The sequence below is a fragment of the Petaurus breviceps genome, unplaced genomic scaffold (genome assembly GCF_028583685.1).
Source record: "Petaurus breviceps papuanus isolate PSGF00001 unplaced genomic scaffold, PetGlider_PUasm1.0 229, whole genome shotgun sequence".
NCBI classification, from domain to species: Eukaryota; Metazoa; Chordata; class Mammalia; order Diprotodontia; family Petauridae; genus Petaurus; species Petaurus breviceps.
In genome coordinates this window covers 28,954,209-28,980,976 of record NW_027185903.1, presented here as the reverse complement: position 1 = coordinate 28,980,976, position 26,768 = coordinate 28,954,209, and the positions used below count along the sequence as shown (strand labels likewise).

The window sequence follows — 26,768 nt, the reverse complement described above, 5'->3', positions numbered from 1 at the left end:
TTTTTTAAGGTGTATTTTCCTCAGTCAGACTCTCATTTCATAATTTTCTTGCATTGTTCTCCTTTCTCTTCCCAATTTTTCCTCCACTTTTCTTATCTGCTTCTAAAGGTCCTCTATGGCCTGTAACCAGCTCATATTTTTCTTGGAAGCTTTTGGTGCAGGAGTTCTGACTTCACTGTCTTCCTCCTGTTCCAGGCTTTGCTCCTTTTTGTCCCCAAAATAGGAGTGTAATGTTGGAATCTTCTGTCTGCTTTGTTTCCTTTGCCTGGTCATGTTGCCCCTCAGTCACTTGACTCCTGGGGTTTTTGCCACAGTAGGACTCTGCCACCAGACAAGGGAGCTTTTGTCCCAAACGCTGGGGTTTTCTCAGCTGCTGGAGATATTAGATGGGTGCCCTCTCTGAGGTCTCCACACACTCTGGCAAGCTGGCACACACTCCAGGACCTCCACCCTAGACTGCAATCCAGATCCAAGCAGGTTAAAGCAAGATTACCCCTCAGACTGGTGCTTGGTCCCCCTACACTCTGGAGGCCAGGAGCTGAAGCTGCCACATGGCGCAGCCAGCATCTCAGCGGCTTTTTGCCCTGGGGGGCAAAAGCCCACACACTTCCACTTACTGGGTCCCAAAGTCCAGACTGCACTGACCTCTTACTTTGTCCTTCGCATCTATGTGTTGATATATCTAGAAATGGCCACAGCTGCTGCTCATCTGGAGTCCCTCCGGCCGTGGCTGGTCAGGCCCGCCCTGGGGCTAAAGCCTCAGTGTGGGGCTGGGCTTGGCTCCCAGAGTGCTGTGCTGGTCGACTGGCCAGCCGGGCTGTCCTCTGTGGGAGGTTAGCTTCCCTGTGTCATTTTGTGGGTTCTGCAGCTCCAAAGTTTTCTTAATTTACATTATTATAATGGATAGAGAGTTAGACAGGGAGGCAATAATGACCTGGTTCAGACACTTTCAAGTTGTGTAACCTTGGACAAGATGCTGCAGCTCTCTCGTCCTCAGATTCCTTATCTCTGAAATGGGGATAATCACCCCTGCTTCATAGATTTGTTATAAGATCAGATCAGATGTTTTATCTAAAGATTTTTCCAAACTTTAAAGTAATATATAAGTGTAGCTATTTTTTAATGTCATTCAGCGGGAAAAAAAAGAATGTTATTTAGCTAATGTAATGAGTAAAACCAATACAAACTACACCAAAAAAGTCACTTTGTATTTTGTGCTGTTTTATACAGTTTTTAGTGACTAGAATCAGCTTTTAATGTATTAATGCCACAATTTTGTTTTCAGAGCATCATTCGCTGTGATGAAGATGAAGCCCATGTTGCATCAATGTATTGCACTGTTTGTGCTACTCACTTGTGTTCGGAGTGCTCTCAGCTTACCCATTCTACAAAGACCCTTGCAAAGCACAGGCGTGTACCTCTGGCAGATAAGCCTCATGAGAAGACCATGTGCTGCCAGCACCAGGTGCATGCCATAGAGTTTGTTTGCTTAGAAGAAGCTTGTCAGGCCAGCCCTCTCATGTGCTGTGTCTGCAAGGAATATGGAAAACACCAGGGTCATAAGGTATTTATTTTTCTTATTATCATTACTTAGCTTTGTAAATTAAAAAAAGAAATTAGCTGGCCAGTTGCCTATCCTTTAGCCCGTAGCAGTAATAGGGAAGAGAGATATGGAAATGGTCAGCTGGTTGGCAATAATTACATTTTTTCATGAAAGAAATGGGAAGATCAAGTCATTATTAAGTTTAATATCTCAACTTCCCAACAAAAATTTTAGAAAAGCTTCATTTTCCTTTTTTTGAAGAAGAAATAATCAGTCCTTCAGTACAGAGTACCCTCCCTTTCTCCTGTTGTTTAATGAGTGTTTATGTAATAAATGGGATTTAGAGGGTTGTATTTTTGCTGTTACTCAGCTTTCTTCCATGGACATGTTTAGATTCATTTAATTTTGATGCTCAGTAATCTTCCTTCAGGTCTTTCTTTGAGAATAGCAATGTAAATTTATTAAGAATACACAATTGTATAACAATGATTTGGGGGAAATTTAGCTCCAAGATAGGTATTATTGCTTCTTTTTTTTTTTTAATGAGAATTAGCTTAATGTGATAGCTACTTTGCATGGAGAACTTAGCTTTTTTTTTCCCCATTCATCAGTGTGTGTGTGTGTGTCTTTGTGTGTGTCTCTTCCCTTTCTCAGCCAAACAGCTAGAAAAAGCTATCTGTGTTCTTTGCCTTCACTTCTCTCCTCTCATCCCCTTACAGTCTGGATTCTTATCTTATGACTCAACTGAAAGCATTCTTTCCAAATCTTTTGGTCTTTTCTTAGTCCTTATCCTCACCATTCTGAGATCTGGGCCTCAATTTGTAACATTTGACACAATTAACTCCTTTCTCCTCTCTATGATTTTGTGACACTATTCTGGTTCTCTTTGTTCCTTTTTAGTTACTTTTGCTGGTTCATTATTACCTATGTTATTCCCCCCCTGCTCCCCCCCCCAATAGATAAACTCCTAGAAAGAATTACATTGTCCCTTGCATGTCCTTTTAGGTTTTATGTATTTTTTCTAACCTGTAAAATATATAAATGTAAATGCTACCCCTCCCCCCATCTGTCATGTTGTTCAGTCAGTTGTTTTTCATTCACGTCTTAGTCTTCGTGACCTCTTTTGGGGTTTTCTTGGTAAAAGTACTGAAGTGGTTTATGATTTTCTTCTCCAGCTCATTTTCCAGATGAGAAACTGAAGGAAACAAGGTTGAGTGACTTGCCCAGGGTCACACAGCTAGTAAGTGTCTGAGGCCAGGTTTGAACTCAGGAAGATGGAGTCTTCCTGATTCCAGGCTCAGCACTATATCTATTGTGCCACCTAGTTGCCTGTCTCTCATCATTAGCATGTAGTAGAAATATTCTTCATCCTACCATGTTTCCCCGATAATAAGACGCTGTCTTATTATTTTTTTTTGGACAGAAAAACACCAGAGGGCTTATTTTCAGGGGAGGGCTTATTTTAATGAACATTGACAGCAATTTTAATAAACAGATAATTGTGAACAAAAAAATGTACCTTTATTCAATAATGAATTCAATAAAGAACAGGATGACGCGCTCACTGCTGCAGCTCTGATTGGATGCAGCTCGGAGCGCGGCGTGCGTTTCACGGAGGGGGGACGGTGCATACAAAGGGTACCGTAATGTAGCGTGTAGCGCAGGAAATCACCTTCACTACAGTAGCAATCTCAATAGGGCTTATTTTCGGGGGAGGGCTTATTTTAGAGGAATCTTACACAGTAAGGGGAGGGCTTATTTTCGGGATAGGTCTTATTATTGGGGAAACACGGTACTATGTCTCTCTCTGTCCTTCCTTTATCTAATAGTTTTCTTTTATATATAGGAAATTCAATTGAGTAAAAGAAAATCATAAGGCTGTTATGTTGTCTTCTCTAGAAAATCTTACTGTGAAAGAAGGAGAAATATACTTTGAGCACTAATTTCTATAGCAATAAGCTTGTTTTTTGATGCCTGGAAAAATTCTAGGACATAATAAAGGGATGGTTAATGAACATCTAGAAATAAGAATTAGTTCTCATAAAAGGTTCGTACAACTTCACCAAAAACAGCTCATGACATATCCTGATGCCCTTTTTTTGACAGGATTATTGAACTGGTTCGTCAGAAAAATGCTGTGGATATAGTTTATCTAGATCTAATTAAAGAATTTGATAGATCTCATTTTATTATTGTAAAAAAGGTGGGGAGGTTTATGCATTTAAAGGTAGGCGAATGACCTGACTCAGAAAATGGTCATCTAGGAAGGGGATCTCAGACAAGTGCCTCAAGGATCTGGGCTTGACTTTTGATATTGAACACATTTATAAATTATTTAGATAAAGCTAGTGTAATTTTAGTTTGTATTAAAAAAGGCATAATATTTAGGACTACATGACATTAATAACACAGTGACATTATACTTTGACCTGGTCAGACTACATCTGTAGTTTTGTGTTCACTTCTATGTACCACATTGTAGAAATGACATTGTACTCTTAAGAATCATTCAAGCAAAGAATGGATGATCACTTTTTGGGAGGGGATTCTATTTCAGGTAGGGAGTAGTTAGACAGAATGACCCTTGAATGCCTGTTGAGCTCTGAGATCCTGTAAATATATGATGTTGTGTTATATCTTTCCTCATTTTTTTGGTTCACTTCCATTATTATAATCATGGTTTTTTGTGGTCCTTTGAACATAGGTCATGATATGTAAGAATATTTAATGTAATCAAATCATACTTTTGGTCTTTTCAGCACAAATTTCATTTTGCTTTTTATAGCATTCGGTATTGGAACCAGAAGCAAACCAGATCCGGGCATCGATTTTAGACATGGCTCACTGCATACGAACTTTTACTGAAGAAATCTCAGATTATTCCAGAAAATTAGTTGGAATTGTTCAGCACATAGAAGGGGGAGAACAAATTGTTGAAGATGGAATTGGAATGGCCCACACAGAACATGTAAGATTTTCTCCCTGTTAACTTGGAAGAGATGGGATAAGTGGTATCTTTGGATTAAAAGGGTGACCATCACAGAAGTGGAAATTAAAGTGTAATTACAGCCATCTTAATCAGACTAATGTACAGAGGGGCTACTGTAGTATAAAATTTCACCTTTTAAAAAATTTCTTAAAAGCAAAAATTATTTAAATAAAAAAAACAACAAAACAAAGCACCACCACAAAATCTAATTTCCTACATAGGTACCTGGTACTGCAGAGAACGCTCGATCCTGTGTCCGAGCCTATTTTTCTGATCTACATGAAACTCTGTGTCGTCAGGAAGAAATGGCACTGAGTGTTGTTGATGCACATGTTCGAGAGAAACTAATTTGGCTGAGGCAGCAGCAAGAGGACATGACTATACTGTTGTCACAGGTTTCAACAGCTTGTCTCCACTGTGAAAAGACTTTGCAACAGGTTTGTAGTTTAAATATAATAAGACTTTAAACTTTTTAAAAGATAAATTTTCTTAACTTACGTCTCATACATTTCTAACTGTATTTCTCCATCTACCATTTTCCATTAAGTCATCCCACATTATAAAGATAGAAAAAAGAGGAAGGAAAAATGTTCAACAAAACCAACATTTCAAAAATATATCATAAATATTTGATGCAAATGTTTCACATCCCTAATCACCTCAGCTTTTGCACAGAAATTGGGAAAGGTGTTTTCTCATCTCTCGTCTTTGAGGCTGGTCCCAGTGATTATAATTTCTTAGCATTCACTTTCAGTTATCTTGTTGCTAATCTTTTTGTTTTCATTGTTGTAGTCATTGTCTATATTGTCTCCTTGCTTATACTTCACTTTGTATTAGTTCATATCTCTTAATTTGTTTCTTTATATTCATCATTTTAGTCATTTCATATAGCCTAAAATAATGGCCTCTATTATATTTCTGTACCATAGCTTGTTTAGCTCTTCCCCCAATTGATGACTCTACTTTGAGAAAACTACCTTAAAACTTACACAGTAGAAAAGATAAAAATCCTTTCCCTAATTTTGAGGTTTTATTTAATGTTTTTCTTTTATTTATATAGTATCTGTTTTTTCCTCTGTAAGGCATTAGTTCAGAATCCCCTTCCTCTCTTCTCTAGTTTTTTATGTTTTCTTTTTTTGTACCTTTTTCTGAAAAAATATTTTTTTGTTCTCTTTACTAATTCCTTTACCTTCCTGTCTATTAAGGCTGCGAGGTGGCACAGTGGATTGAGTGCTGGGCTTGGAATCTGGAAGAACTGAATTCAAATCCAGCCTCAGATGCTCTAGCTGTGTAATCTTGGGCAAGTCACTTAACCCTCTCTTTGCCTCAGTTTCCTCATCTGTAAAATGGAGATAATAATAGCATCTACCCACCAGATATGTGAGGATCAAATGTGATAATAATTGTCATAGTGCTTAACCCAGTGCCTAGCACATAAAAGTGCCATACGAATGTTAGCTATTTTGAATTTTTCCCCTCTGATTATTTAATCTTTTTGTGTTCTTCATGTTGCTGACACTTCTGAAATAACAGATTTAAGGTCTTTCTCTTTTAACCCTCTCCTGTTACTTCTTAGATCTTGCCATGTGATCTCTTCCTTTTTTTCCATTGTGCCTCATTCTTAGAAGTGTTCATTTTGAGGGAAATAATGTAGGTAAAAGCACTGCAAAATGGCATAAATTACCTTGTGTTCCAAATTATGTGGTTCTATCTTTACATTCCTTCCCCTCCGTACAGCAGTTTTTTTCTTTCCATTGGCCATGATAGCTCATCTCTGAGTCTGTTGTGCATCATCATTCTCCTCCTCTCTTCTGGGTGACAGTTTACTATAGGAGTTGGCACATCTCTTCCATTGGAGCATGAGATTATCCATGGAGGCACAGCACCCTCTCAGAGAAGATCGACTCACAGTATACTGATTCCACCCCTCTCAATTAAACCCACCACAAGTTCCCCAATTGCCATTGCAGGCATCCTCCTCTTTTACCATGCCATTGCTCTTCAGTGGACTTCTCTTCCCTTTCCCTCCTCACCATTGGGTTGAGCCCTTCTCTTTCATTCCCCCAGTCTCAGTTTCTCTTTTCTGCCATCTTTTCCATAAAAGCCATTATTCTTTCAGTGTTCATCCATGGACATAATGATGGTAGATCACCTATTCCCTTTTATTTTTTTATCTCTTCTCTTTCCATTTGTACATCTTCCTATTCTGCAGGTTCACAAAATACATTGAAAAACCTTTTGGGGGCTGGTGTGGGGTTTATAAATATCATGATGTCCCTAGAGAGGCAGAAGATTCATTTCTCTTCCTTTACATTCTGTTTACTGTTGTATCCCCCCCCCTTTTTTTTTTATTGTTTCATGATCTTGTTAAAGGTCACCTTTTACTTTGAAAAGTAAATCTTAAATGCAAAAAATGAATATTTCCATAAACAAAGTAGACAGAAAAAAAAGATTGAACATGAAACTAAATTTCTCTTTTGTGTAACTTTTACTTTTAGTTATATATTGAATTTAACGTGGAACCTTTATTTTTTATCTTCTTAATTTTGGAAACTCTATTGTTTGCCTTCCCCAACCTCTTTCCCCAATTTGAAAAAAAAAAAGAAAAAGAAATCCTTTTATCGGATATCCCTGGCCAAGTAAAACAAATCCTTACACAGCAGCCATTTCTGAAGATAGAATCTCGCTCTGCACTTTGAATTCGTCACCCTTTGTCAGGAGTGTGCGGAGTGATTCATCACAAGGTTTTTGGAATTGTGAATGCTCATTGTATTCATCAGAGTTCTTCATCATTAATTTTTAAATGGTTTTCCAGTTTCTCACTTCACTCTGTATTGTATAATTTCATACAAGTCTTCCTACATTTGTTTGAAACCACTTCAGATTACTTTGTCTTTCTTTAAAAAAATACCTCTCTCAGGGTAATTTATTTCACTTCTTAATCTTTCCTTTGTAATTATCTTATTTACCTTTTGTGTATTTGTATTGTTTATAGTATTTCCAAGTTGGATATTTTGCTCCTATCTGATTTTTTTGTAGGAATTCCTTACATGCTTCTCGTTTTTTGTGTCCCCATCCCCATAGAATGCAAACACTACATCCTTAAATATAATTTTTTTTTTGCTTGCTCCTTTGTATTTACATTTTTGGTTTCTCTTAGCTTCTTTGTGTTTCAAAATTTCTACCTAGTTCCAGTCTTCCATCAAGAATGCTTAGAAATCCTCCATTTTATTAAAGTTCCACTTTTTTCCGTGACAGAATTACAATTCCATGACAGTTTTTTTGGTTTCTTAGTTTTAAGCCTACATCTTTCTGTTTTTTTGGAATGTAATATTTAATATTCTCCAGTATTTTATAGTAGTAGATACTAAACCTTTTTTGATCCTTTCTATGGTTTCTTGGCACCTAAACTCTTTATTTCTGGAAGGCGGTAGTATTTTTTTTCCTTTTAATCTGGAAGTTCTAGATTTTGACTGTGATATTCCTGAAAGCTTTCCTTTGAGCTTTCTTTCAGGAGGTATCTGGTAGATTCTTTCCATTTCACATTGCCCTCTTGTTTTAAGAGATCTGGGCAGTTATCTTTCATTATTTGTGAACTATTAAATCCAGGATTTTTTTTTGTGGTCATCTCTTCAGTTGTTTCAGTTGTTTCTGATACTGGATGCACCTTACGTTTTCTTCTATTTTCAGTCTTTTGACTTTGTTATATTCCTTATTGTCTCATGGAGTCATTAACTTCTATCTGCTCCATTCTGATTTTCAGACAGTCTCTTACTGGGGTAAGTTTTTACAATAAACTGTCCTTTTTCCAAGTCTCTCCTCCATAACTTTCATTTCTTTGCCAATGCTTTTCTCTTTTTCATTTCATCTGTAATAACATTTTAAACTTTAAAACAAGCTCTCATATCATTTCTTCTGATACTTTTAACTGATCTTTTGGGCAATCTGTGTTTGGGTGGATTTCATGCTGTAGGCCCTACTTCCTAGCCTGCATTGGGGATGAGTCCAAAATTCTCTGTATCCCTGAAACTGCAAAGCCTTCCCTTCAACTCTTTTGCTCTGATACCAGGGTCCTAATCCCTCTGGGAAACTTCTTCACTGTTGGCTCAGACCCCGGTCTGAGTCCATGATAAGCTTTGGGAGTGCCTACCTGTTAGCTCAGTTTGGAGCTCTGGGCTGTCCCTTTGTTGGATCAACACAGATATGACTGGACTGGTTTGGGGTGGGGGAAGGGGAGGAGTCGGGGATAAGGAAAAGTTCATTTTGTCATCTTCACATGTAAATAATACCTAATAATTGTATGTAAATAGTAAGTATACTTTTGTAGTGCTTTAACGTTTACTTTAAAGTTTACCTTTCTTCTTAACAACCCTGTGAGGTGGGTAGAACAAATATTATTGGCCCTGTTTTACAGAAAGGGAAGCAAACCCAGAGATAAGAAATGATTTGGTTATGGTAGTATAAGTAAGGGTCAGACTCAGGATTTAAACCCAACTCTTTCCAGTATCATACTGTCTATGCTTTTTGTTACCATTATCTGTAACCATTATAATGAGTATTTTTAGAAGGGTTTATGACTTGAAAGCAAAAGGCATTAGTTTAAATTTTTTAAAAATAAGCTGTCTGCTACCTTAATCTCATCTTTCAAACCAAAGCACCCTTTATAAAAAGTATTCTGTGAAACATAAAAGATTTCCCTCTTTTCCTATCTAGGATGACTGCAGAGTGGTCTTGGCAAAACAAGAGATTACCAGGTTACTTGAAACGTTACAGAAACAGCAGCAGCAATTTACTGAACTTGCAGACCATATTCAACTGGATGCTAGTATTCCTGTCACTTTTACAAAGGTATATTTTTCAACATGTGTTTCATATTGAGGCATCTCTACTTACAATAACTTGCAGCTTTTAAGTCTGTGTGACCTAGGGCATAGCAATTAGCAACTTCAGTGGAACTCAGGCCAAATTTTAAGAGAAAAATAAGTAGCAAATTCATGAACTCATATATTAGTTCTGGTCTATAGGATTTATGTAATTTAAATAAAAATATGTTCTGTGAATTAAGTTTGTTATTGAGTGTATTGGCCCCATTTGTACTATCACTTTTTTGAGTATAAATAATTTCTAACCAGAATTGCTTTTTATTTTTAAAATGAAATGAAGTTTTAGAATAGTTATAAATTTATATACCTTTTCTTCTGGTGATGAACTTCTGTGAAAGTAGAGATATTTACTGCCAAGTCTTTTATCCTTTGCTTTAGAAAATAATTGCTGTTTAAAATTAGAATCTTTTCTTGTAATACTTTTTTTTTTGTTGGAAACTCAGGCTGCAAAATCTCTATATTAATTTTAATTAAATAAAGTGTAGATGTCTTTAACATTTATTTCAATCAAATAATAAAGCACTTATGAAGTACCTATTATGCGTCAGGTATTGTGCTGCAGTGAGATACAAAGAAAGACAGAATACCTACTGTCAGGGAGTTTATATTCTAACAACTCATATATGCTTGAGAGGTTGTTGATAGAACTATGGTTTCTATGTAGTCAATTCCATTTTTTAAAAAATGAATTTTTATTGATATCTTTTGTTTCTTTCATCATTATAGTTATCCCAAGTATACCTCCTTTTCCTCCCAGAAAACCTTCTCATATGTGAGAATATTTTTAGAGAGGGAAAAAAAATCAGCACAATTGATTAGTTAAGTGAAAAAGTCCAAAAAATGTACAATTTACATACCAGTAGACCTCTCACCTTCACAAAGGGGTTGGTTGAGGGTGCCTTCTCATATTCCTCCATTTGAGTTATGCTTGTTTACTTTTGATTTCTTTGGTGTATAATTATTTCCATTTGCATTGTCGTTATTGTGTATGATGTTTTCTTGGCTCTGCTTACTTCACTTTATCATTTTATAAAAATCTTTCCATACTTCTCTGTTCATCACACATATAACTTGCATGTACATGTCTATATATGCACACATGTGCACATGCATGTATATGCACTTAGCTATGTATACACACATACATAGATATAAAAATGCATATATATACACTTATGCACATATATGTAAGGCTGTACTATGCATATTTCTACTTGTCATCTCTGTCTTTGAAGGTGGATAACATCTTCCTTCATAGGTACAAGTCTTTCCATGTTTTTCTAAATCAGTCAGCTCATCATTTCCTATACCACAGCAAAATTCCAACACAGTCACCTCCTATCTGAGGGATTGTCTACAAAAATTTTTTCCCAATTTCCTAATATTCCTTCTATTCTTGAATACAGTGGCTTTATTTATACAAGAAAATTTTAATTTTAAAGTAATTGAAATTATCCATTTTATACTTCAACAATGCTCTTATCTTTTAATATAGTTTAAGGTCTGATACTACTGAATCTCCTGCTTTTACATGTTTTTTTCCCCTGTTTTCTTTGAAGTTCCTGACATTTTGTTCTTCCAAATGAGCTTTGTTATTATTTTTTCTAACTCAGTAAAATAATTTTTTAGTAATTAAATTGGGCTGGCATTGAATAAATAGATTAGTTAGGTAGAATTTATTATATTGGCTTTTTTTTCAAATGCTTTATCAACTTAAGGTAGAATTTATTATATTGGCTTTTTTTTTCAAATGCTTTATTAACTTCTGGTTTACATTATTCATTTCTGCCAGATTTTGAGTTACAAATTTTTTGCCCGTTTTTCCCCTACCCACCACCCCAAAATAGCGGTTCCACAGGATATCCCCTCCTCCAATCTGCACTCTCCCATATCTTCTCCTGTATCCTTCGACTTTTCCAGTAGGGCATGGTGGATCTCTATGCCTCAATGCCTGTATATCTTATTTCCCAATTACATGTAAAATAGTATTAATAATTGTATTTATACATTTTTAAACATTTGATTTTAAAACTTTGAATTCCAGATTCAGTCCCTTCCTCCCTTATCACCCACCCTTACTGGGAAGATAAGCAATTCAGTATAGGTTGTACATGTGTAGCTATGCAAAACATTACCATAGTAGATATATTGTAAAAGACTGACTATATTTCCCTCCCTCCTATCCTACCTCCCACTTGTTCTGTTCTCTACTTTGATCCTGTCCCTTTTCAAAAGTGGGTGCTTCCAATTACCCTCCCCCCAGCCTAACTTACTTCCCTTCCATAATCCCCCCTCTCATCCCCTTTCCTCCTACTCTCTTACAAGGTGAGATACCCTATTTAGTGTGTATGTCATTCCCTCCCTCAGCCAAATTCAATGAGAATAAGGTTTTGCCTTTTTCCTTCCTGTTCTTCCCCTCCATTGTAACCATTTTCCCTTGCCTCTTCTTTTTTTTTTTTAAGCAGTTGGGTTTAAGTAACTTCCTCAAGGTTACATAACCAGTTATTTTTGTGTGGCTGCCAAGTATCTGAGGCCGGAACTGATCCCAGGTCTCCCAACGCCAGGGCCGGCGCTCTTACTCTCTGCGCCACCTGGCTGCCCCTTCCCTTGCCTCTTCTATATGAGATCGTTTACCCCATTCTGTCTCTCCCCATCTCCTCTAGTTATATTCCTCACTCCCCTCTTAATTTCACCTTTTAAGTATCATCCCTTCCCATTAAATTGGTCCTGTGCCCTCTATCTATGTATACCTGTAAACATATATGCACACATTCACATATTTATTCTTATGCTTATCTACCCTTCTATTACCTTCAAATATTTTCATACTGAGAAAAGTTTCATCAGTTAAAATTATCATTTTTCCATGTAGGAATGTTAATAGTTCAACTTTGATAAGTTCCTTATGATTTCTTTTCCCTGTTTACCTTCTCATGCTTCTCTTGCTTCTTGTACCTGAATGTCAAATTTTCTATTCAACTCTGGTTTTTTCATCAAGAATGCTTGAAAGTACTCTATTCCATTGAATAACCATATTTTCCCCTGAAACATGATACTCAGTTTTGCTGGGTAGGTGATTCTTGGTTTTAATCCCAGCTCCTTTGCACTCCAGAATATCATATTCCAAGCCCTTTGATCCCTCAGTGTAGAAGCTGCCAGATCCTGGGTTATCCTGATTGTGTTTCCACAATATTCAAATTATTTCTTCCTGGCTGCTTGTAATATTCTCTCCTTGATCTTGGAATTTCCGAACCTGGCTATAATATTCCTAGGAGTTTTCTTTTTGGGATCTTTTTCAGGAGATGATTGGTGGATTCTTTCAACCTCTATTTTGCCCTCTGGTTCTAAAACATCAGGGCAGTTTTCCTTGAGAATTTCTTGGAGGATGATCTCTAGGTTCTTTCTTTGATCATGGCTTTCAGGTAGTCCAAGAATTTTTAAATTATCTCTCCTGGATCTATTTTCCAAGACAGTGGTTTTTTTCCCAATGAGATATTTCACATTGCTTTCTAGTTTTTCATTTGTTTAGATCTGTTTAATAGTGTCTTGAGTTGTCATAAAGTCACTAGCTTCCATTTGCTCCAATCTAATTCTGAAGAAATTATTTTCTTTAGTGAGCTTTTGAGATTCTTTTTCCATCTGACAAATTTGGCTTTTTAAGGCATTCTTCTCCTTATTTCCTTTTTGAGCCTCTTTTGCCATTTGAGTTAGTCTATTTTTTAAGGTGTTATTTTCCTCAGTCAGACTCTCATTTCATAATTTTCTTGCATTGTTCTCCTTTCTCTTCCCAATTTTTCCTCCACTTTTCTTATCTGCTTCTAAAGGTCCTCTATGGCCTGTAACCAGCTCATATTTTTCTTGGAAGCTTTTGGTGCAGGAGTTCTGACTTCACTGTCTTCCTCCTGTTCCATGCTTTGCTCCTTTTTGTCCCCAAAATAGGAATCTAATGTTGGATTGTTTTGCTTGGTTTGCTTCCTTTGCCTGCTCATGTTGCCACTCAATTACTTGACTTTTGGGCTTTTTGCCACAGTAGGACTCTGCTACCAGACAGGGGAGCTTTGTCCCAAATGCTGGGGTTTTCTCAGCTGCCAAAGGTATTAGTTGGGTGCCCCTTTTGAAGCCTACACACACTCTAGCAAGCTGGTCACACACCTGAGGACCTCCACCCTAGACCACAATCCAGATCCAAGCAGGTTAAAGCAAGAGTGATTACCCGTCAGACTGGTCGCTTGGTCCCCCTACATTCTGCAGGCCAGGAGCTGAAGCTGCCACATGGGGGTGGCTGCACGGCTGAGGCTCCTCAGCAGCTTCTCTCCTCAGGGGCAGAAGCCAACCGTACTCCCAGCTACTGGGTCCCAAAGTCCACGCTGCACTGACTTCTCACTTTGTCCTTCGCATCTATGTGTTGATAATTCTGGAAACAGCCACAGCTGCTGGTGATCTGGAGTCTCTCCAGCCGGTGGATGGTCAGGTCGCCTTGGGGCTAAAGCCTCCGTGGGGCTGAGCTCAGAATTGGCCAGCTGGGCTGTCATCAGTGGGAGGTTAGCTTCTCTGTGTCATTTTGTGGGTTCTGTAGCTCCAAAGTTTGTTCAGAGTCCCCTTTTACATGAATTGGGGGAGGTGGAAGCCGGAGCCCAGAGGAAATCCTGTTTCTACACCGCCATCTTGACTCCACCCCTTATATTGGCTTTCTTACACATGAACAGTATTGCTCCAGTTATTTAGATTTGCCTGTTTGTATACAAAGTGTTTTATGTTCATATAGTTAATGTGTCTGTTTTGGCAATATAGTCTCAGGTATTTTATACTCTCTAGTTATTCTAAGTGGTCTTAAAACAATATTGAATAATATTGCTGACACATAGTATAGTTTCTCTTTTTTTCTTTTAATTAAATCTTCTTTAGCTTTAACTTTGAGATCATAATTACTACCTCTACTTTTTTTACATAATAAATTCTACTCCTACCCTTTATTTTATCTTCATGGTTATCTCTCATTTTTATTGTATTTCCTGAAAGCAACATGTTGTTGAATTCAAATTTTTAATCTGCTGTTTCTGTTTTTATCCCATTCACATTCTGCACTATAATTATTTGTGTATTTTCTTCTTTCCTTTTTTTCTTCACTATTCTCACTATTTACCCTATCCTTCTTCATTCCTCTGTTACATTTTTTTACCCACTAACTTGCCCTCCTATTCCTTAACGTACCCACCCATCTAAGAGTCTCTCCCTTATTCCCTCCCCTTGCTCTTATTTCTTTCGGAAATTAAAGGACTTTTATACCCTTCTAGATAATATATGTTGTTCCTTCTTTAAACCATTCCCAATGAGAGTAAGGTTCCAGCACTACTCTGCCATGTCCCTACTAGCTTCTTCTGTATCAGTTTTTCCTTTTATGCCTCATTTGTATGAGATAATTACTCCTTTATTATTTCTCCCTACACAGTTTTATTTTTTTAGAATCACCCCATCATACACAGCTCCACCCAAGCCTTTCTTTCAAACTATCCAAATACTGATGACAATCATAAGAGTCCTGATAACATTTTCACAGATAAGAAGTAAACAGTTTGATTTAATTGAGTGCCTTATAATTTTGCCTTTAAAATTACATATCTTTTTCCTGGATTTTTAATGTTGAATTTTTCCATTAAGTTCTTCTATCTTTTGTCACAAATAACTGAAAGTTTTTCAGTTCATTGAATGTTAATTTTTTTTTTCATTGAGGATTATACTTAACTTTGCTGGTAAGTTACCCTTGGTTGTAACCCAAGCTTTTTTGCTCTATGAAATACAGTATTCCAAGACCTGTGGTCTTGGAGCATAGTAGTAGCTAGGTCTTGTGTAATCCTTACTGTAGCTTCATGTTATTAAATTTTTTTTTTCATGTTGCTTATAATATCTCTTCTTTAATCTGGGACCCTTGAAACTTTACTATGATATTCCTCTAAGTTTTTCTCCTGGGATCTCTTTCAGGTGGTGATTGGTAGATTTTTTCCTATTTTTGCTTTGCCTTCTTTTTCTAGAACTTCATGGCAATTTCCCTTGATAATTTTTTGTAATATTATATCAAAATTCTTTTATTTTATTGCGATTTTCAGGTTTTTGGACTATTGAATTATTTCTCTTTGATCTGTTCTCCAGATCAGTTGTTTTTCTGATGAGATGATTTCACATTCTCTTCCATTTTTTCATTCTTTTGATTTTGTTTTATTGTTTCTTGGTGTCTTAGACATCATTAGCTTCCCCTTGCCCAATTCTTTTTTTTTTTTTAAAGCAGTCAGGGTTAAGTAACTTGCTCAAGGTTACACGGCCAGGTGTTTCTGGGTGGGTGCTAAGTGTCTGAGGCCTGGATTCGATCCCCAGGTCATCCTGACACTGGAGCCAGTGCTCTTACTCGCTGTGCTACCTGGCCATCCCCAATTCTGTTTTTCAAAGAATTATTTTCTTAAGTTCTTTATTCTCTTTCCAATTGGTTGACTTTCTTTTCATAATTTTCTTGGATTGCTCTTATTTTTTTCTAATTTTTCCTCAGTATGTCTCATTTGATTTTTAAAATTCCTTTTAAATTCTTCCAAGAACTCTGTTTATGCTTGTGACTATTTGATATTTCTCATTGAAAAAGAAGTAGCATTTTTAGCTCCGTTATCTTCCTTTGAATATGAACCCAGATCTTTTGTATTCCTGTAGTATCTATGGTTGGGTTCTTTCTCCTTTGCTTACTAATTAAAAAAATTTTTTTTTAGCAACTATTAATATAATCAAGTTCTAGTCCCGAGATATGGGGAATGATGCTCCAGGCCTCAGATCCTTCTTACTATTATTTTCAGAGGTCTGTCCTGGGGCCCAACCTTGGGTGCTCCTCTCTAATCCTAAACTACTGTGAGGCAGCTCTTCTTGCTCTCTGGGGTCCCTCTGGTGGCTGCAAACTACAGCTGTCTTCTCTACCCTGGACCTGAAACCAGGGACTCTGCTCTCCTGCGAGTGTCCACGGCCAGCAGGGGGCCCACCCCTCCGCTTGCCCTCACTAGGTACGTGCTAGCTCCTTCTCCCCCACAGCCGCAGTGTAGGACTCTGATGGTCAGCACAACTGTGCTTGAGCCCCTGGGGAATGAAAGGTCCTTTAATCTTCTCTTACTCTGTGGTCAAACCCTGGCACTTTCCACCTGATTAAAGATTTAAGACTGAGGCTGCCTCTGTACCCAGCTGTCCCCAGGGCTTGTTGTTTGGTGATTCTGCTGAGTCAACCTGGAGGTGTTTGCCCATCACTGAGGCACAATCTCTGCCCCTGGAGGCCGGGTCTTTCCTGGGGTCTTCTTAAGTAGTCTTAGGACAATTGCTTTACCCTGACTTTTGTTTATTTCTGCTGCTGCAAGATCCTTCTGAGATGAATTTTTTTGGTGGAGGAAATTTGGAGAGCAGAAAGTTTTCTGACCTACTCCGCCATCTTCCCAGAATCCTCTCCCACTGCCTGTTATTCTTCATAGGCATTATAGCATAGATTAGAGAGCCATCCTTGAGCCAGTAAGATGTCCTGTCTCTTTGATGCTGCGTGATCTTGGGCAAGTCATTTATAAATTCTTGATGCCCCAGACAATTCTTCAAGACTCTCAAATTGCAGAACAGTTGTTCGTTTATATTCAACATAGGTTTTTCTTTACATCAAAGAAATAAGCCCAAGCCAATTCCCCCCAAATGTTTTCTCAACTTCACATGTGGCTGAAGATATATGTACTCTAGAAAATAATTTGTGAAAATTTGTTCTCTTATTTTCATCAACTTTAAATGTGCAGATAGATTTTTTTAAGAGACAAGAAAGTAATTTCTGATGAAATGAGGTAATCTTTGATGTCCTATGTCCTCTTGATTGTCCATTTTGCATAAAAATTCTTTGAGGTTTGTAATCATTTGGCATCTTCTCGTTAAACTGTCTTGAGTATTAATTTTTCAAGGTTTTCAAAAGACTTCTTAATCCCCTCTGGCTGGCATCCTATGTTTAAATGCATGAAAATTGCGAACCAAGACCATTTCACCAGTATTTTTCATTGTAAATAGAATAAAAAAGTGAAACTTAGCCTGTAAAATAGAGTGGCAGTAGAACAAGTCATTCCCTATGGTATTATCCTTATGTATCTCATTAAAATTTTTATTTTTAGAAATTGAGTTTAAATGTAATGTTATCTGAGTCATTTTGTATTTTCTCCTCGCCTTTAAAACCTATGCCATTCTTTGTAAGACAAAATATAAATGATCATTTGATGCTCTAAATTGCTTCTGATTAATTTTATATAGCTTGACTACAAAATTGCTTTATTCAAATATTATGGAAAATTAAAAGAGCAAAATTTTGAAGGCAAATTTATGAGTCCGTGCTTTATTGTATATTTCACTTGGCTCCTGACCAATCTTTTTTTAATTGAGTTAAATTTAAAATTTGAGATAAAAATGAAGTCCAAGTAATATATGAGCCCATAGAATTTTAGAGTTGGCATTTTAAGTTGTCATTTAATCCCTTGTATCATTACCTTGTGAATGATATGAATAGTAATGTTCAAATTAATGAATAGATTCCTAAACTCATGATGATTAAGTTCTTTATAAATACAAGGATGAATATAAATATTAATTAAATGTCTTCATTTCAAAAATACATAAAATTTTATTTCTCTTAAATTGTAGGATAATAGAGTCCACATTGGACCTAAAATGGAGATTCGGGTTGTCACTCTAGGATTAGATGGTGCTGGAAAAACTACCATTTTATTTAAGTTAAAACAAGATGAGTTCATGCAGCCCATTCCAACAATTGGTAAGTATGAGGCTTTCCAATCCAATAGACATTTTGCAGATAGATCTCAAAAGGGCTTGCATATGTGCCAAAAAATTGTGTTTAAGTGGATTGTTTGGCATTCAGAATATATTTTTCCATAGAAACATTGTTAATAAGGTTTCTACTCCAAGATATATAAAACCATAATGTAGTTGAAATATCAGTGCTCTAGCACCTGACTTCATAAGCTTAGTATTATTTTGTGGCCAAGTACATTAAAAGTAACATCTATGTATGTCGGCACATCTTGTCTTTAGAAGGAAAAGTAAAGCCCACTCATCCACATTTCCTATATTGGTCGGAGTAGAGGTTCTCTTGTCTTTGAGATTCCGTCCTTGAGAATCTTGGATGTGATGGCTGATAGAGAAGGGGGAGGGGACAGGAAACTGATGATGGAGGTTGAGGAAGAGTGAGGGTAGGAGTGATGGTTCTCAGAGAGGGGGCTGGTAAGGAGGGGGTGTGGCTTATTCCAGTGTATGTCTCATGAAAGCGATTCTTGCCTCCACAGAGAATCCATTTTTTAGGGGAAGTAAATCCTGCCTTTCATGTGTTACTTGTGGTTTTTTTCTTTATTCACTGGGAGTATGAGTGCTATATACAAATAAAAGTTTTTCTTTCAACAGGTTTTAATGTAGAAACTGTAGAATATAAGAACCTAAAATTTACTATTTGGGATGTAGGAGGTAAACACAAATTAAGACCATTATGGAAGCATTATTACCTCAATACACAAGGTAGGTAGGAATAACCACAATCTTCACCACTTCACCTGTATTTGGGTATTTTTGTTAACTGACCAAATGCAGAAATTAGTTCTTTTTGAAAATGTTCAGTCCATGTTCAAACTGCTATATCTGTAGTGACAGAAAAAAATATTAGGAATTTGTGAAATAAAATTTTAAAATACTCTTAAAAATGGTGAATTCACAAAATACTTCCATTGTGAGAAATAATTGCTTATTTTATTTGTATGAAGTAGTGATTTATTTTATTGAGGATTAGGTATTTGCACACAGTGTTACCTAGGATTGTTTCACATATTTTTTAGCTTATTTTCAAAATTCAGTAAATATTAATTTTATTTATTCCTTTCCTTTTTAAGCTCTGAGTCAATTTTTTTTTACTTGGGCAGTTTACAGATGGGTGTGTATGTATATGTACATTTATATTTGTTAAAAATATAAATTTATTTATCAATAGACATGTTTACTAATTTGGATTTTACATTGACATGTGAATAAAAATATTTGTAAGCTTGAAGAAGACCTGCCGTGCATTTAGATTTCCTTTATAAATATATTGGGTGAATCATAGAATCCCTGAGCCAAATTAGATGATCAGGTCCAGCATGATCTTTACTGTGGTAAAGTTATATGAACCTTATCATGTACCTGGTTCTGGTTAATGGTAGAACCAGTACTAGAACTTATGTCTCCTGCCTCCTGATCCAATAATCTTTCCACTGGATCCTAATGTAAACTACAAGAATGAATTTGAAACATGCTTTTGAAGTACAAGAATTTTATGACTTAATGAAAAACATCAATAAAGACATAATTTAGACAAATAGAAAGGAGGATGGTGCCTCTCCTCTCTAAGACCTCAGTTTCCTTTGTGAGATCACCTTCTCTGTCCTGTCCACTGTGAGTAAGGATACCTAGGGTCTTCCCTAGGTCTTTTGTCTTGTCTTTCCACAGCTGTCTAGGTGATATCAGAAGCCCCTTTGAGTTGGGCAACTTTGTCATCAAGGAAGCTAGGTGGTACAGTAGATACAGTACTGGACTTGGAATTTGGAAGACCTGTGTTTGAATCTTCCCCTTAGACACTGACTTAACTATGTGATCCTGGGCAAGTAATTTAACCCCTCCCCCAGTCCCCCATCTCAGTTTACTCATCTGCAAAATGGAAATAATATAGCAATGGTAGTTGTGTGAGGATCAAATGAGATAACACATGAATCACTTCATAAACCTTAAAGCATTATATAAATACTAGTTATTATTGTCCTTGTTGTTATCACTGTTATTTTCTCTGCAGATAGTCTACGTATTGAAGCCCTCATTGATCTTATATATCTGCAGTCATCTCTTAGATTACCATTTAAGTATCTAAAACTTAGTATGTACAGAACAAAAATGATCTTTTCCTTCATCCTAATTTCCCTGCTTCTAGGACACACCATTCTTCCCAGTCAATTGAATATGCAGTCACTCTTCACACCACTCATCAAACACCAAATCTTGTCCATTCCATCTTTTTCTTTCTTTTCACAGCACAACTATCCAAGTTTAGGTAGGACCTAGTTGCCTTTCCCCTAGACTCTTGGAATAACCTAATTCATTTTTTTGCACCCAACTCCTGTCTTCAACAGTCTTCTCTTCCACACAATTGTCAAGTTGATGCTTCTAAAGGACAGATCTGACCATGTCAGTTCCTCCATTCTGGAAGCTTTCCTCCGTTGCCTCTAGCATCATACACAAGCTCTTCTACTGAACATTTAAAACCCTTCCCAATCTGACTCTAGTCTTAGACACACACTCACTCTCCTTCCTTCTAACTTTTGCATAAATTCTTCCCCATACCTAGGATTCTCTTTTTTCTCATCTTGGCCTTTTGGCATCCCTAGATTCCTTCAAGGATCAGCTCAAGTGCCACCTCCTACAAAAGGCCTCTTTTTATTCCTTGGGCTCTTAATCTCATCATTCTACCTCACCCCCCATCTGAAATCACTTTATATTTATTTTCTATACAAATTATATTCCAAATAAATACAGAGTAATTTCAGTGGAGTTGGGGGGGGGGTGCACAGTTACCGTGTTTCCCCAATAATAAGACCTATCCTGAAAATAAGCCCTCCCCTTACTGTGTAAGATTCCTCTAAAATAAGCCCTCCCCCGAAAATAAGCCCTATTGAGATTGCTACTGTAGTGAAGGTGATCCCCTGAGCTACACGCTACATTACGGTACCCTCTGTATGCACCGTCCCCCCCTCCCCGCTCCCCCCCTGTGAAATGCACACCGTGCTCCGAGCTGCATCCAATCAGAGCTGCAGCAGTGAGCGCGTCATCCTGTTCTTCCCCAGTGATTTGCTTATTGAATAAAGGTACATTTTTTTGTTCACATTTACCTGTTTATTAAAATTGCTGTCAATGTTCATTAAAATAAGCCCTCCCCTGAAAATAAGCCCTCTGGTGTTTTTCTGTCCAAAAAAATAATAAGACAGTGTCTTATTATCGGGGAAACACGGTAGCAGTTGGGGGATCAGGAACTGTACTTCATATACTTGTATTCTCCTAGTTACTTCCCTTTATCAGCCTTCTCCCCTACCCCCAGACTTGATCTGCGCAGATCTGGTCTGGGTAAACTGATTCTCACCAGGTGATTCTTTTCCCTGTATACCCCTTCCTTTTGCCCAGTACCCATTTGGACCATTTAGACAGTGGGAAGACTGCCACCTTGGCTCCCTCTCACTTTGCTTGCCTTCCATGGCAAGGGACTTAGAATACGCAGGCTGCTTGACTGTCATATCACTTCAAAAAGATGGGAGTCACCAATTCTGGTCCTTTAACTGGGACCACTAGAATTTACTAATTGCCTTTCCACTGCCTTCCAGGGTTTTCCAGGCTTTACCATCTGCCCTTATTTTTTCTGTTTTTGTTCTCAGCACTTTAACACAGTGCTTAGACACACAGTAAGTGCTTAATAAATATTTTATTCATTCATAGGAGCTGTTTTGTCTTTGCCTTTATATCCCCTGTTCCTGGCACAGAGTAAGCATTTAATGAATGCTTGATGAATTTATTACAATTAAATGTAAATAGAACCCTAAATAAATTTGATGACTTGCTAATTAGTGTTCTATTTATATTTCCTATTTGGAGCTCTTACCTTGGTGTGATGGCATCCTTTATCAGCCTCCCTTCACTTCACAGTTATCCATTTCAGCAGTGTACTCTATGGCTGAATCCCTCACGATGGATGTGCTCCTGACTTGCTAATCCCCAGCCCTGGAAGATTTCTCTTACCTGCTTTATCTGTTTCCTTTCCTGAGTAATAAAAAATTTTCTGGAGAAAGTCATTATAGTATGCTGAGTTTGTCCACTACAGATTCATACCTAATCTCATCTGGGTTCTTGTTGTTGTTGACCATACTTCTATTTATATTTTAGTGATTTTGTCATAATCTCTAAAGTGGCTCTTCCCCTCAAGACCTTACCTTTTATTACTAACATTCTTTCTCAGAAGATAACTTCACTTCCTGTTCAATTGAGAGTATAAACTATTGGATATAAGATCATAAAATCAGTATTTTTTAACTAGATAGGACCTTAAAAATCATCTAGTTCTAGTATCCCATTTTGCAGATAAGGACACTGAAGCTGATGAAGGTTGAAAGATTTGTTCAAGTTCAATGCAGACTAACACGACATCTGTGAACTAGACTGGGGTCCATGACTCAAAAAAAGTTTAAGGACTTCTCATATAAGTAATAATTAGCAGTGCTAAGATTCAGAGATAGGTCCGTTCATTCCAAATCATGATACCTTTAATGTTAAAAAGGCACTAAAATCAGGGTGCCTAGGTGGCACAGTGAATAGAGCACTGGCCCTGGAGTCAGGAGGACCTGAGTTCAAATCCAGATTCAGACACTTAACAAAAAACTAGCCGTGTGATCTTGGGCAAGTCACTTAACCCCAATTGCCCTCCCAAAAAAAGGCACTAAAGTTCCTAGCCCAACTTCTACTTAACAAGGTTTCCTTCTATCCTATACCCTGTAATGGTCATTTAAAGCTTAGAGGGAACCCAGTAGCTCCTAAGATAGCCTGTTCCACTTTTGGATATATTTAAGTGTTAGGAAATATTTCCTCATAACAAGCCTAAGTCGGCCTCCCTTGCATCTTTCTGCCACCATTACTCCTAATTCTGACTTCTGGAACCACAGAACAGGTTTTAATCCCTCTTCAGATTTTTGAAAGCTGCTATAACATCTCTTCAGATTTTTTGTTCCTGAGATCAAACATCTATAATTCCTTCATGAGCCTTGATCTTAGGGCTCTTTACTATTCTAGTTGCCTTTTTCTGAACACTTTCCAACTTATATAAGTATATATAATGTATTATATATCCTATATATATATTATATATTCCAACTTCCTATATCCTTCCAAACCCTCCCCCCCCCCAACTATTCCCAGGAGATATAGTTTAAGTAAAACCAAAAGAGTTAATCAGCTAGCATCTTCTTAAGCAGGTATTCTTTATCTGCTGCATATCTTCACCTGGACTTTGTGTTACATGTAAAATCCTGCATTTCCAAAGCCAAATTAATCTTCCATCTAAGACTTCCTGTGTCCTGATATTTGTTTCCTAGTCACACTTAACTTTTCCATCCCCTGCACCATTCATATGCATTTGTGCTATGGATTCTCCATCTACTCTTTTTTTTTAAACACTGAAATTAATTGATGATTTTTCTTTTTATATTCTAATCATTTCCAGGTATGCCCTTCTGTGTCCTCCTCTCCTCCATTCAAAATCGAACTCTCTGTTGTAATAAAGAAAAATGGTTAAACCAAAACAACCAGACCCTTAGTAGCTGCGTGATACTTGGCAGGCAAGTCATTTAATCTTTCTGAGCCTCATTTTCCTCATCTTCACCAGGGGAGTTGATTTCAGGGCCTCTAAGGTCCCTTCCAGCGCTAAATCTATGATTCTGTGATCTGACATTGTTCTGCCCCCATATACCCCTGTTTTTCTGCTGAGAGAGGAAGGAAGGACGATTCATTATTTGTTATCTAGATCTAAGATCATCTATCTTTTCTTTAAACTCCTACTATCCTAATTGAAGTCCCGGCTTCTCCTCTTTTCAACTATTGTAAATAGCTTCCTAAGTGGTCTCCCATTCTTTTTCTCCTTTAATTGTTCCTAGCACTACACAAGTAATCTTGGTAATGTCTCCCTGCTGCAGCAGGTCAGATTGAATGTCTAGACCCAAAGAATAGTTGTTTTAACAGTCAAAAGAGTTTTCCAATCCAGTGCCCCAAGAATCTGTGCTTGGTCCTCTTCTTTTTTTTTTTTTTAAAAGCAATTGGAGTTAAGTAACTTGCTCAAGGTTACACGGCCAGTTATTTTTGGGTGTGGTGCTGAGTATCTGAGCCTGGATTTGATCCCCAGGTCATCCCGACACTGGAACCGGTGCTCTTACTCGCTGAGCCACCTGGCCGCCGCCCCTCTTTCTTTTTTTTTTTTTTTTTAACATTTTTGTCAATGATTTGGATAAAAATGTAAGTATATGCTTTTCAGATGTGTAGATGACAGAAAGATGTGAGCTATGGCTTACATACTAGATTACAGTCAAGATCCAAAAAGAATGTCATGGATTACTGGGTTGGGCTAATAAGCCGATGTAATAAGAATAAATGTAAAGTCTCTGATAGTTGAGTTCAAAACAGTAAATTTCATGAGTAGAAGATGAGGGGAGATATGGCTAGAAAGCAGTTGGTCCAAGAAAAGATCTAGGGGGTTTAGTGGATTAAAAGCTTGATGTCGCAGCTAAGAATGCTAATGCGTTCTTCGTCTAAATTAAGAGAACTCGAGCTCCCAGGACTAGATTACCCTCTAGCACCGCTGTGGTCTGTCTTCTCCCTGTCACCTCTGGAGTGGTAAAAGTCGTGCACAGCTCATTTGAGGAAAGACTTTGGTAATATTTAGAACATCCAGAGAAGAGCAGCAAGGATATTAACTTCTTTTGAGTTCATGTCATTGAAAGATGACAGAAAGATCTCAGAATCTTCTTCTAGAGAAGAGAGGTTTTAGAGGTTCTTGATAACTATATTCAAATATTTGAAGAACTGTCATGTGGACAGACTTTATTTGAACCCAAAGAAGAATCAAGAGTGAGCAGTGATTATTAAGTACAGAGGCAAATGATTGAAGTGTGATACAAGGTAAAAAAGTACCACTGATCCCAGATTGGAAGGGGTTATCTCAGGAGATGGTGGGTTCCCTCTCCCTGGAAGTATCCAGTCAAGGGCTTGATGACTGACCCCTTATTGGTTATGTTATACACAGAGAGAATTCTTATTAAGATACGGGTTTCTCTGAATGGTATCCAGGGTCCTTTTCACTTTAATGATTTTCTGAGAATCACTAGGGATTTTATGGTAAAGGAAAAGGAGGCTAATTTAATGTGATCTGTTCTTAGAAAATCTATGCCTCTTACTGTTATTCACTGCTTTTCTTATCTGAGTGCTTACAAACTAAGTCAACTGGATCACGACCTTATACAAGTATATAAAATGGAGAGAGGATGTACCATTGAAAAAAAAAACTTTTTCATACTGATCTTCATCTCAGGGATAGGGACTGTTCTTGTGATTTCATTGATCTGGAGCTCCTTGGTAAGGAAACACGCTCCACCAATTCAAGTTGGCACCTCTCTACCACTTAGAGTCTTACTGAGTTTCCTAGAGTACCAAGAGAGGTTAAAATTACTTGCTCAGGATCACACAACTAGTATGTGTCAGAAATAGAACTTAAACCCAGTTTTTCTTGACTTTCAAGTTGGTGCCCTCTTACTGCCCCATATTAGAAACTGAATTTTATTCTCTGTTATTAGGTTAGATACCAATAATTTTGAAAAGCAGAAGAATGGAATTTTAGTTTTTCAAAGGCAGAGGGTACATCTTTATTTTTATAGGAGTGAGGAAGCAAGAATAAGTGGTTTGCTCAAGGTCACAACAGTTAATTAGTGCAAGAACCAAGACTTAGATTATATGACTCACTCCTAGGCCTATGTTTTTGATATTTTAAAAGTGCTTTGAAGTGTTTTTGAATTGAATATCATAGAAAACATTTCTTGTGTGATATTTCACAAAGTTTTGTTGACTGCAGTAACTTTAGCTTTCCTAAGTTCAGAAATATATTTTATCTGGAAAATGTAGGTGGTAGTCGGATCTCAAAGCAGAAAGTAGTATGTTAAAGTACTTGGCCTGTTTAGTTACAGTTATTTTTGACAATAATGTTTTACATTTATTTAAGTGAATGTTTTTGTGTTTTTTTCATTAGCTGTTGTATTTGTCATTGATAGTAGTCACAGGGACAGAATAAGTGAAGCACACAGTGAACTTGCAAAGTTAATAACGGAAAAAGAACTGAGAGATGCTTTGCTGCTGATATTTGCAAATAAACAGGTATGGAGATGGCCAGTTTGGGAAACTATTTTTCTTTCTATTTTTTAATATTTTCCTTTGGCTTTAATGATTCAGTGCCTTCAGATAGTTGGGAAGAGTTATAAAGAATTTTTTTTCAATTGACAAAATTAAGAACTTCTTCCTCCACTAAAATCCTCCTCTGGTGTTCATGGTGGCTTTCATATGACCCTGGATTCTCAGAGGCCTGGTCACCACACTGCAGACTCTGATAGGACAGGCCCTGCTAGACCTTCAGAGGGTCTTGGGAAAGAAAACTGTGTCTGTCATCCTCAAGAAGCAGATTAGCTTGCCAATGAACAGGTTGGTT

The 26,768-nt window shown here is 37.2% G+C and overlaps 1 protein-coding gene across 1 annotated transcript in view; it reads left to right on the top strand.

The window, feature by feature from the left end:
• TRIM23 (tripartite motif containing 23) overlaps positions 1–26,768 on the top strand; it is a 56,756-nt gene that overhangs the window by 21,731 nt on the left and 8,257 nt on the right. Inside the window, exons 4-10 of the mRNA XM_069096416.1 lie at positions 1,286–1,564; positions 4,329–4,511; positions 4,754–4,969; positions 9,246–9,380; positions 18,098–18,227; positions 18,872–18,982; positions 26,316–26,440. Coding sequence (XP_068952517.1) covers positions 1,286–1,564; positions 4,329–4,511; positions 4,754–4,969; positions 9,246–9,380; positions 18,098–18,227; positions 18,872–18,982; positions 26,316–26,440 — 1,179 coding nt within the window. The remainder of the gene's footprint in view (positions 1–1,285; positions 1,565–4,328; positions 4,512–4,753; positions 4,970–9,245; positions 9,381–18,097; positions 18,228–18,871; positions 18,983–26,315; positions 26,441–26,768) is intronic.